At 50.9% G+C, this 12,388-nt stretch overlaps 2 protein-coding genes across 8 annotated transcripts in view; one reads left to right on the top strand and one right to left on the bottom strand.

The window, feature by feature from the left end:
* The window catches only part of LOC119445665 (A-kinase anchor protein 1, mitochondrial-like), a 92,541-nt gene extending 88,559 nt beyond the window's left edge, over positions 1-3,982 (bottom strand). For 5 of the 7 annotated variants that reach the window (XM_049663494.1, XM_037709942.2, XM_049663495.1 and 2 more), the window contains exon 1: positions 3,820-3,982. The gene's annotated coding sequence lies outside the window, so the exon portion shown is untranslated. Of the gene's footprint in view, positions 1-263; positions 315-3,819 lie in introns of all 7 variants that reach the window. The other 2 variants (XM_037709946.2, XM_049663496.1) reach the window with 2 other exon arrangements.
* Positions 3,983-4,384: 402 nt separating this feature from the next.
* LOC119445664 (serine/threonine-protein kinase unc-51-like) overlaps positions 4,385-12,388 on the top strand; it is a 142,870-nt gene continuing 134,866 nt past the window's right edge. The window contains exon 1 of the mRNA XM_037709939.2: positions 4,385-4,986. Coding sequence (XP_037565867.1) covers positions 4,897-4,986 — 90 coding nt within the window. The 5' untranslated portion in view covers positions 4,385-4,896. The remainder of the gene's footprint in view (positions 4,987-12,388) is intronic.

Here is a 12,388-nt window from a genome sequence, read left to right as displayed (position 1 = left end):
CTTCAATATGACAAGATATGACAGGTGAGTATGCTAGCCTTTCGAGAGACGACGTGATGGCATGGGCAAATGACCTTTTGAGAGCCACCCGGCTCCACATGTAAAACAACTGGCTGGAAATGCTGGCATGGTCTGCAATACTCAACAAGGGCAAAATACTTTTCGCAGAGGAGTAAAGTGCTATGCCTAAAAATAATTCATGTTATCATGTGATTTCTGGCACAAAGAACATGAGCATGTGTGCTTCTAAACCTAGATGGTACCTGGGCAGCAGCACTCGCCAAGAGGGTGACTCGTACAGGTCTTCGCAGTTCCTGCACAGTTAAAATGCAATAGAGCTTTTTTTCTGAACCCCCACAGCCACTTTCCTCAATTCAGCTGACTGCCTCTGAAGCTGTACAGCTTGAATGTCTCATTTGAGCAATGAATGTCGTACCATGTGTGCCCCAGCGGGCGTTAATGAGCGGTGTATTGACTGTTCAGAATGACGCGAGATGAAAGGTTGTGAAGATGTGATCGTTGTAAGTCATCATATGCACTCTAATGGAAGCAACAATATACCACATGCATCTTTCTCTAGACTGATGAGCAACACATTGATTGTGTTCAGAGTGGAATAAAGTGATTGTATGTCATCACATGCATCACATGTACGAGGGGGTCCAAAAGTAACAAAAACTGTTTGTTTTATACCTCGCAGTATTCTTCGAACAGTCCCAAACTTTAAATACCTTTATAGTAGTACTGTCCCTTAAGCGGAATGCACTTGAACCCCTGCTTATTGTTAAATACTCTTAAGCGACTCCTCCAATCGGATGCCCCTCAACATCTCGAAAATGCACTCCTCTAAAGTCTTGTTTCACTTATGGAAATCACAAGGTGGTATAATATGGGGTCATCTCATGTTAGCTTGGCATGAAGCACTAGATGATCAGCGCTGTGAGCGGGAGCATCACCTTTTCGTGATGCAAAAGTCACTCATATGAGCTCCCCAAAACAGGGAACTTCGTTCGAACTGCACCACGCAACTGCTCGAGCACCTCTACGTAAAAAATTCGATTGACTCCCTGACCTTGCAATACAAGTTTAAAATGAGGAAGCTTACTGTTATCAAGAAATTTCACAAGACGGCTCCGCAAAGCCGAAGTAAATGGCAACAGAGAGAGAGAGAGAGAAAAAAAAAGGCAGCTCAGCAAGCAAATGAAACTTCATACATGGACACTGCTAGGCTAATTGATGGAAATGATAGCGTAGTACATACACCTAGTGCATGTTTCGATATTCATTCCCCTTCAACTTCAGTGAAATGATTCTTGTTACCAAGTCCCCTTTCGTAAGAAATACCACGGCAAGCCACCTCATTACTTTCAATGGCTACAAAATAGGAAGTACATACCCATGACAGAGATCAGAAAGCAGAAACAATGAACTTGAAGAAACTAAGCACAAAGGAGTGAACATGGTGATCACAGCAGTCTACCCGAATCTGGGTGCCCTTTGAAAGCAAGAGGAAAAATTCACTTTCATAAGCCGTGTGTCTCACTCCCTGAACAAGGTGCTTCCATATGACAACACAGGTCCATGCCCATGATCATAGCTGAAGACTGATATATGCTATTATTTGTCGGATGAAACTGTATGCAAGTCCCGGCTTAAAATGGCCTGCATTCAGTTTCCTGCACTTGCGAGTACTGCAACCTGTCGAGGGCTTGCACTGACACTGTTGCAGTCACTATGTTGCAGAGCTACACTAACCGATTTGCACATCTCCAGAAGCTCTGTGAAAGGGGTGAATAATGCTGCATTGCGGAATTCGTCAAACATGCAAGGTATCTACATAATGCACCGCCCCACACAGCATTATAGTTCAGCGCCAGGATGGCTTTCATTTGCGTAAAAAAAAAATTAAAAAAAAAACTGAACCGATTAGTGTGACTTCTAATTAATGATGGAACAAGTGATACCAGCTATGCAAGGTCAGCAAAGCTTGGTTTTTCAAATGGAACTACCGCCCTTCCACACACGCTGCCCTTAACCATCTTGCCACTTTTTCCACATCTTGTTTCACAATTATTTCTTAAATGAAGTTACGGACAATAAAGAACGTTCCAGAATAAGTATCGCTACAACCTGGAACACGCCCGCCGTTTTTGAAATTTCCACCCAGATTATCGGTCGAGATTTCGACACTTCATTGCCGACACTATGCCGAAAACTGTAGTCCCGTCCGAATTGCAGGTTCAAGGGCGACGACGGAAGCATGGGTGCTCTGGTATTACGCATCTCTATTATGATGTCTCCAGGGTTGTTGCAACAAAAAGTTCGTATAACCTTTTCAAGTGCGTTGGAAATGTGCTTCACACGGCTGAAGCAATATTCAAAATCGGCAAAAATATCTATTAGTAGCGGCAAATTTGAAAGAAACTGAGCCAGTCACAGGAAAGCCAATCTTCTACACGAACCCGAGAGGAGAAGAGGAAAAAAAAAAAAAAAAAAAAGCACGGCAGCCACGAGGCATACTCCCGGAAGTGAAAACCTCTCGTTCACGACAGAACACGTGCTTCTTATCAGCACTCTAGATTGAAATATCAGACACGGTTTACATCGCACGCACTATTACGAAAAACGTGGCCTACGCTTCTTGACTTTTGTCGTCCTCACCTGAACATGCGCGACGGCCGGGGCCTCGAAGGCGGAGAATGACCTCCGCACGAGAAGGGCAAGCCGGCGGCACGGCCCTACGAACGAGCGAGCTGGGCCACGGTCACCGAGGTCGCGACAAAAAAGAGCGGCCGTAAAAGCAGCGCAAACGAGCAGAAAACAAGCGAACCTCGGCGCCGTTTCCTCGGGACGGACACAATTCGTTGGACGCACGCATCCCCGGCGTGGGCGATCGTGCCAGATGTTGACACAGCGGCCCTTCGGATGCGCGGACCTTCGGGCGGCCCAGTGTCCGCTACCGGAGAGCAAGGACGACCGACTTTTCAGGCCTCGTCAGACGAGATTGTTTCACGACAAATGCATGACGCGGCCGGCGGACACCGCAATACCCGACGGACGGTGCGAAGACAATATCACCGCAAAAAGGAGAATAACAAGATCACTGCGACGCTGCGGCTATTAATAGCCGACCGCGAGGCGGGCGTTTGAGATCGCTCGACCTCCGGCTACGGTAGCACGCCGATGGATGTAAAAAGGTATCGAGGAAGCACCTAGCAGAGGCAGTACAAAGGCGCGCTAATATAAATATATATATCCAGCAGGAAGAGCGCATGGCCGCAACTTGTTCGCGCATGTTCGCAGATGACAACCAAACACGCACACGCGAGGCGAAACTTGCGTGCAGGGCAATCGTGGCTCGGTGGCAGCATTTCGGCAGTCGGTAAATGGCGCCCGCTGACCTGAAAACCAGGCCGGCCTCGACGGAAACGCCGGCCCGCGTACGCCCGTCACATACAAGGCAGGGCGCCGCACGCGCACGGCTGGAAACCGGTGGCCTGAATGATTCAGCTGGCACCGAGACTCGCAGAGTCGCCACGCGACGGCCGCGAGCTCTGGAAGTCTCCGCGAAATTGTCAACAATGTGGCACGGGTAGAAACGGCTGCGACTAGCGCGTCGGAAACGAAATGGGTCGCACTCGCGAGCGCGGCTCTACAAGCGACCTGCCAAGACGCCGATCGGAATCTTTCCGGCTTCGCACGAATGCCCAGCGGCGAGCAGCCACAACGGATGGTCAGGCTTAGCCGGACCAAAACACAATATGGTGGCCTTTTCGTTGAACTGGGCCCTATGCAAATGCTGCCCGGACGGCTACTTACCAACACAGGAAGGAAAGGATGACGCTGGGCCGCAACGACGACGACAGGCGAGGTATCTCCGCGTGACTTGAAGCTCTTACAGATGCCTTAGCACGCCGATGCGCCCGCAGAACTTTCCCCACGTGGCTAGCAACTCTGTCGCCATGAGCGAATGTTTCGTCTCGCGGAGTCTCGGCGCAGACGGGAACGGGAGTCGTGCGCACGAACACAGCTCTACTTTAATACGAGCTTCTAATAAAACAATAATGATCGCAGGTTAATACAATTATTTTATAAGTAAAACTAATATACGTTCTAATATATTTTCAAAATATTTTACAACTTTGTGTTTGGTTGTTATACTTGTTTTTGCATTTGAATGTGAAAACGAAAATGTTAACAATCATAAATTCAAAACAATTACTTGTTAAAAATGACATAAAATACAATAATTTTATAACGTATTTGCATTATTACGAAGTATTCAGTGTATAACTTGTATTTATATTGTAACCAAAAGCGCACTATATTGCACGCGGAGGACTTGCGGCGCTGCGGTCGCTCGTACAAAAAATGCGCGCAAGGCGAGCGTCGCAAATGGATGAAAGAGTGTGCTGCGGTCGTGTGCGATTCGCGCAGTGATGTGAATCATGGCTTCTCCGGTGGAGCTTCCTGTGTGATCGTCGCGTTGATCGGCTCTTGTGTTGTCGCTACGTGTTGTGCGAGCCCTGATCGCGAGAGGAGAAACTGTGCCTTCTTTCGCCGCTACCATTTGCGATATTAGTGCAGCCTGTGGATGAAATGAATGAATAGCGAAGCGAGTGCGAAGGACGGGTTACGTGAGCACCATTGTCACAGCCGAGAGCGCTTCGCGCGAGTCGCTGCTTTTTTCGTGGAACTGCGACTCGATATGGTCTCGTCGTAGCGCTGAACGACTGCAATTGATGCGGCAGCAACGATGGGCGTCGGATACGCGAGCGTCGGATGCTGCTCTAGGCCTAACAAAGCTCTCTGCGTGGGACAAAGGCGTACTCCTCTGACAGCTGACTGCCTGCAGCGGCAAGTCTGACGCGTCGGGAACGCGTCCAGCCTTAAACCATGGAGACGGTCGGCGAGTTCGAGTACAACACCAAGGATTTGATCGGCCATGGCGCCTTTGCGGTCGTCTACAAGGGCCGCTACAAGGCGGTAAGTAACTGCTGTGCGCGAAGCAGCGAGTAGCCGTTTATTGACGTCTGCTTTTGGTGATGCGTTCTGTGCGGCGTCCCTTTAAACGCCTCCTCCTCGCCTCTGATCCCGTTCCTTGAAATACATGCGCCCCGAACGGTGTGTGCTTACCTCCTGACGGAATAAAAATATTATGCAGAGCACACTAGCGTGGTCGCTTTTATTTTTGGCGAGGAAGGGAGGGTGGTGACGTACGGAGAAGCAAGCACGAGTAAACATGCACGGGCCTGCCTCCCAGTGCCGTCGCGTTGCCGTGGGTGCCTGTTCGCGTTCAGCGCTGCCGTTAGGTTGGTCGTGCAGCATCGTCTGCTAGCGCGACACACCAAGTGCGTCATGTCGGCCAGGGCATCGGATGCGCGCTCCTGCTGCGTCGTTGTTTTCTTTTGGGGCCGATGCCTGCTCCGCAGCAGCGCGAGGTCCCGCTGCGCGTGCACCAGGCAACCTGCCCCCTCCTCGCCCGCTCCCCAGCTGCTGCCGCTCGTGTAGCGCACTGTCCTAATCTATCAGCTGATACATGCGTGATCCCGGCCCACCGCGACCGACCCCGATCTCTTCTTTGCTGCTCGAGTTTCGGCGCCGCTCTTGCGGCAAGCGTTCTTCGGCACAACGCCCTTTGTTACTCGTGCATCTCCCGTGCACTCGTCATGCGAGTAGGGAATGAGATCGCTTGAACGATCGTGGCTTTTGCTTGACCTGTGTGCAAGCAAGACCCTGTCGTTGCGGCGAGAGCTTGCCCTGTTTGTGCCAGCGCGTTGCGTGCGATTTACTCTCCATTTTGCCTGAACTTCGCCGTTTTCGAGGGTGTCGACTTCCTGGAACAACCTTCGTTACAGTGGCCCAGTGTGTTTTAGTCGGACCAATTCAATGAGCTTGTCATCACAAATAGTCATTTTGGACCGAGCGCTTGCAGCGTCTGTGCTGGTAGTTTTCATGGTAGTACGAAGTTGCCGTGGTTTTGCGCAAGCGCAACGAGATCGCAGAGGACAGGTGATTTTTGCAGCCAAGAGCATGAATCCAGAAGCGCACGCGCCACCGAACGCTGGCATTTGGTTTGTGTTAAAGCGGACGCTGTCTCGTACGTTAGCGTAAATGCGGCCAAGACTTAACTGGTCCGATGCCTCACAACATTCGTTGCAGGGCGACTTCCACATCAATCAGAAACGCTTCGATGCGGAAGACGGGGCCGCGCATGTATGAGAAATAACGTGGTCTCGTGTGCTCCGCGTCTCCTACTTCACTCGCTGTTGTGACGGCCGGGTCCCGTTCCTCTTCCGCGTACGTCGCGCTCTTCGAGCTGCTCGGGAACGGTTCACGCGTAAGAGGGCCGTGTGTACCATTCAAGGCGAAGTCTGCGTTTTCAACAGCGGCCATTGCGAAAAAGAACGCGGGTTCCCCTCACGCAAACCGCTCATTCATCCCCCCCGCTAGCTAAGCCAGTCGGGACCTGGGGGATTGGTGGTGCAACGCGGGCATTGCGGATTCTGTTGTAGGATCGAACGCCATTTACGTACGTGTGTTCTTGTATCTCGATGTTTGAGAAGTGAAGGTAAAATGCAAGCTTGTCTTCACTTTGCGCGCTCGAACGAAGAGTAGAAAAAACGAAGGCTCGGTTTTTCTCATCACTCCGGCAATGTACGAGGTGCTTGGCTGGCCGTTGACTCGGCCGGCCCGATCAATCGAGTCGCTCGATGCCGAGCCGTATGCCGGAACGACCGCGTTGGTTTCGGTTCCGCTTTCGTTCCCCGAGTGTTTCTCTTTTGCTGGCAGGCGTTGAGCCCCTGTCATGCGGAGGCAGTTGACGGGCAGTCGTCTTTGAATTCATCGTTCACATCTGTCAGCGATGCGAAGGCACGTACGTTGTCTACGTGCCCGTCATGCGCGTTTGCTCTAACATTCGAAGCGTTTGATGCGGATCAGAAATATGTCACCCATCGGTAGCGCTAAACTCAAGAAGAAATTATTTTTGGATACCACCTGATCTTTTGTGTCCTTTAGGATTCCGGAGCTCTCAGTTGTATCGAAGGTATTACCAGCATTCCCTCTCGTCTATCAGCATGTGCTATATCTTTGCTGCGTTTCCAGTAAACGCTCAGTTGCGAGACAGCGCTTGTCCCGTGTTTTTTTTTCCTGTTCTTGATACGGCAGATCATCGTGGACACAGACTGGCCCGTTTTGCAATCCTTTTGCGAGAATGAGAAAGCTGGATGCCTGCTGTGCTCGTTGTTGCCCGCACTAACAATAAGAAAAGCTGAAGAGCTTCAGTAGCCCCTGGATACTATATTATACTAAACTATGTATGATCTTTCCGATGCTAAACTAAACACTGATAATAAACTGTAGGATCGGTGGCTTTGCTGTTTCACATGTCGCATGTTTTCTGCTCTTGCAAAGCTCAATTGTCGCATTGCCTTTGCTTGGCTTCATAATAGAAAAGGACTCGCGCGTGAGCAAAAAGGACGTTATGAAAAGGAGGAGTGGACGCTGTCGGATCCCACGGTCTTCTGCGAGAGAGCCGTGCATTCAGTGACGGCCGCAGGTCTGACAAGGCAGGTGACCTCGTGTTTTCCGAACGACGCGCGTCGGTGTACCGGAAGCTCAGGTCGATGCGCGCGCGGACGTGACACTGCTGAAATGTCATTACTCGCGACACTCCCGTGCTCTGCCCGTTGTAGTGAGAGCGTTTTGCCGCCGACTTTCGGGAAAGGATATAAAAAAAGTCTAAATACATCCAAGAGAAATGCTAAATCAGTTTGGACTGGTATCATTTCTCCGTAATTTCAAGGTTGATTTGTTAGATAAAAATGAAGGTAAACGGTATTTCGTGACGGAACGTCAGTGCCTGTACGTCACTGATTGCGACATATTCTTTCGTGTTTTGGCCGTTGAAGTAAGCTTCTTGAAACTTGCTGAGCTAAGTCTCCGGCTCCTTCAGAATACAATGTAGTCCATCTCTACCGACAAAAAATTAACTAGGCTTGAGCAGACGACGTCAAAATCATTGACGTCACGGCAAGATGGTGCGGGAACTTCAGTGTGGGGTCGCCACCCGCCTCTGCTTTCCTGCGTCTTTTCTGGCTTCCCGAGCCTCTTCTCGTGGTAAATGTGGCTATTTTGGTAGCGTGGAAGGGTGTTCTCTAATACAGCTTTCTTTTTTTATCTCTCTTTAGTGTCCTTTTAAATTGAAAGCAGGATGCACATGAGGTAATTCTTCAACGATTTCGAGATGGACGCTTAACAACGCGTGAGGAATTGGGAGACTGCAGCCAGCATTGTCACTGATGAGTGCGCACATGCGGGGCGCCGAAGAGAACTAATAAGGCTAGACCGGTGAAATGAAATTTATATGCAAAATAGGTCAGCTTTAACGTGGCGAAAGGCAGGCTGGTTTGACGACGCTGTACCACGAAATTCTTGCACCAACTCCCGGCGACGTCATTGTGACAGCGTCTGCCGATGGCAGGATTGTGTAATTTGTGACGTTGCATTGACGTCATCGTCGCCGCGGTTTGCACGCTAAGTTAAAGATAAATGAAGTTCTGTCTTCACTTTGTCGGGTAGTAAACTGTTTGTCCCTAATAAACCCTGATGGTTTTCGGAGGGTGCTTTAAGAACCTTAACTTATACTATGTCCCTGTAGCACCCCCGCAAGTGGTAGTAGTAGTAATATAGCTAGAAGCGGCAGTCATACCATTGGTACCCAGTGCGCCAACTCCGCTCGGCGCGCCTCGTTGACCCGAGACGGCGAGGCTAAAAAAGTTCGCGCATGATGCAACGATCGCAGCTCCCGCTTTTCCGTCGCGCTGTCCTTCAGTTCCATTCTGGTCTCGTTTCACTCCCGTAGATCTCTCTTGGCACGGCTGGCTGGCTTCTTATCAGCTGGCGCTCCCTGTCGGCTTCCGCTCGAGGCAGGATGGGGCGCGTCTTGCGGTCTGCTCGTTTCGTCGATGCACTTAAAGCCATCCTTGTCTTGTTTAGGTGTAGAAGCACCCGTCGAAATCTTCCCTCCCGTAGTCTATGTGGGAACGCCATCATGGGAAAAAGAGAGACAAGGGGGCCGGAAACACACGTCGAAATGAACGTATTGGTTGCTGTACTGCGCGTCCTGATTGGCAGATGTTTAATTAAAGGGACATTAAAGCAAAACAATAAATCAACTTAGACTGATTAAGTATTCTTAGAAAATTCTGCTGTCGTTAATTGTACTGCAATAGGTCGATTATTGCAAGATAAAATGAAGCTCTAAGTTAAATGTGTTGAATTTCGCGCGGAAAGCCCGACGTGAGCACTTCAATGTGACGTCACGACTTCTAAAGTAATTTTTCCTATTTGGGCCACGTTGGCTCTGTAAAAGTTCGCGAAACTTGCCACATTCAGTCTCGAGCTCATTCAGAACTCGGTGTAGTCGATCTTTACCGCTAAAGAATTAACTGCGACCTAGAAGCTGTCGAAATTATGACGTCACGGTCAGCTGGTGCGGGAACCCCACAGCATTGACGCCACTCGACTTCTGTCTCTTTCGTTTCTTTCTGGTTTACCAAGTGGCTTCTCACGGTAAGAGTGGTGTTTTCGGTATTGTGGAAGGGTAATCTACTGATACAGGAAAAAATCATTCCCCCCCCCCCCCCCCCTTTAGTGACCCTTTAGTCGACGCTAACGTGCGTACACGCAAGTGTCGCCGTGGCATTTTGGGGTGGCTGCTCGATCCGCATGGGAGGGTGTCGCTGACAGCCTTCGGCACTCGTGGACCGACCACTTAACGACTCCGTAGTGCGGACAAGCTTCTTTCTCGTGCCGGTTTCCGGCATACTTTACTTTTATTTATTTGTGTATGCGCTTGAGCGCACTGGTTGCGAGAAGCAGTTACGGCAAGCAGGAAGGTGAGGCCAGGCATACTAGCACAAACGGACGTCGATGGCAGTTGGGTTGCGCAGAGAGATAGGGGTCGTGTTGGGCATTAGAGAGTTTTAGATTAAGAGGACGCAAGCGTTGGGGCCCCCTAGCGCTAGGGGATACAGTACTGCGCAGACCAGATTAGGGGGACACAAGCGTTGGGGCCTACCAGTGCTCGGGGCCACGGTACTGCACATGCGCAGACCCTCTTGCGCATGCGCAGGACTGTATCCCCTAGCGCTAGGGGGCCCAAACGCTTGCGTCCCCCCAATCGTCTCTCTATTGCCGGTAGCGGCCTCGCATTCGTAGCAGGCCTGACGTCGCGGACTCTCTTCCTTGTCGTGGCGTCGCGCGGCGTTCGGTGCTGCTGGCGTGTTGTTATTTTGTTTACGTTGTGGCAAAATGTGAAGGAGGTCTTCAGACTTCGTCTCTGTTCCGGCTGTCACTGCTCCAACAGGGGGATTGGAAACTAAACCGTGGATTGCATGGACTCGTTACGGATGACACATTGTTCAGAGCGCCTACGCGGCTGTGGAACGCTTAGAAACAAATCATCCTTTTCTTCACCCTAGAGTAGATGTACAGAGTGCTCAGGATGGTGGGAGAACGGGCGCCACGCGGTTGAGGCGACGTGGTAACGCTGGAGTCTGCTAGAGCTTTTCACCGTAGAATCGCGTCCGGTCGTTAGCTTTAGAAGCAGCGGGCGCGAGTGGCTCACCGTACTCAAGCGTACAAGCGTACCAAACTTTGCTTGGATTATGTTGTACACTGGGTTAGATTAGATGGAAGGATCAGAGGTTCGGTTGCGTCGCCAAGCCGTCGAGTAAGCTCTTACTGGCCTGATAAGTAATCTGTTTTCGTTATATGGGGGGGGGGGGGGGGGGGGGGGTGTTCCCGACTTTTCTTGCGCCAGTAATATTCCGTCTTGTACTTTTCGCCGTTTGTGGATTCATTCGCATTTCCTCTACTACCTTTCACCTGGTCGTTGACTTTTTCCCCCGGGCTATAACTCTGACGAGGTAACTACGTCCCGAGCACAGAACGGAGACGTTTGCACGCGCAGCACCGTCGCACTGTAGCCACGTGAAAACAGGGCTCTCATAAAGATCCTCGCGCGATTTTTTTATTCTGGAAGCTGAGAAGCGTGAAAGGCGTCTCGTCGCAGTTAGGGTTGTAAGGTTGGCGTGTTCTCTAATACGCATGCAGATGATAGTTCCCATGCATGTATAGGGGAAGAAAGAAAAAAGAATAGCGTAAGTGTAGTAAGACGCTACGAAAATGCGATAATTGCTGGTAGAAGGAAATGGGAGCGGAAGTATACTGCGCCATCGTAGACGTAAAAAAAGAGAAGAGGGAGAGAGAAATCCACCGCCGGGCGTCTTAGAAATGGAAGCAGTGATAACGAACGCTGAATCTCCGGCCGGGCCGCGCCGTCTCTCGTCGCGGCTTTTTTAACTGGCACTATCAACTACGGCCCACGTAGCGTGCGTCCTCTTCCCTCCTTGTAATTAATTACGCAGCGGTGAGCTTCTCAGCTCGTGGACAAGTTCCAGGAGAGTAAACGCTTGCGTTTCCCAACTACGCGCTGCATGGCCACTTTTGGCTGTAAAAGATACATCAAGTAATGAGTAGCGCCCGCCGACGCCGCAACGCGGGGCGCTTTGGTCGGCGCCTTGGTGCCGGCTGTAAAGAAAGAAAAAAATGTCAGTTTCGCCCTAAGGGCGAAGCAATGAATGCGATAGCAACACAGCAATGTCATACGAAGTAAGGTGAGCGGCTTTGGTAGCAATATGAATTGTAGTAAACATGAGCTGATTAAGTAAGCAGGTGTGCTGCGGCGTAAGTAGACCGACATGAAGAGAAACTCGATGACCACGAGAAGGCGCGTGTGAAACGGTGGTGTTGATGAGAAGCGCTTCCCGTGGGCAGCGCGTGCGAAGGGACACACCTGTAGCGCTGCACTGCCGACCCGGGCAGCATTGCATGTGAAGCGTGCGTTGGAAAATGTGGCCCGACTATTACTAACTGATTGAACAAGCGTGGTGTGAGCGCGCACAAACAAACATGAATAGATCACACTGAATGACTGCAGACGACGACTGTCAAAACGCTGGCAGCAAGCGCATACGCCGCAGCAACGGGCGAAGGTACGTGCGGTCTATCGCTTCAACGGAAACTGAGCGGCGAATGCACGGCGCATAAAGGTCAGAGCCGTGTGGAGATAAGCGACGGTGCGAGCGAGCGACGAGCGCGGTTGTTGGCAGAGTAGAAGTGCCCCCCCCCCCCCCCCCCCCGGCGCTGGCTTCCCGCTTCCTTGCTTGAGCGTGGGAGATTGAGTGCGTTCGCTCTCCGTGATAGCGCGCGGGCACGCTTCCGCTCGGGCATACGGCGCGCGGCGAAGATTTTATCTATAGGGAACCTCACGGCGACGCCGACGGCAGAAATCCTGTTGAAGTGTCCATATAATTGCTAT

The sequence above is a fragment of the Dermacentor silvarum genome, chromosome 3 (genome assembly GCF_013339745.2).
Source record: "Dermacentor silvarum isolate Dsil-2018 chromosome 3, BIME_Dsil_1.4, whole genome shotgun sequence".
NCBI classification, from domain to species: Eukaryota; Metazoa; Arthropoda; class Arachnida; order Ixodida; family Ixodidae; genus Dermacentor; species Dermacentor silvarum.
Note: the sequence above shows the minus strand (reverse complement) of the source record. Positions and strands in the feature narration are given on the sequence as shown.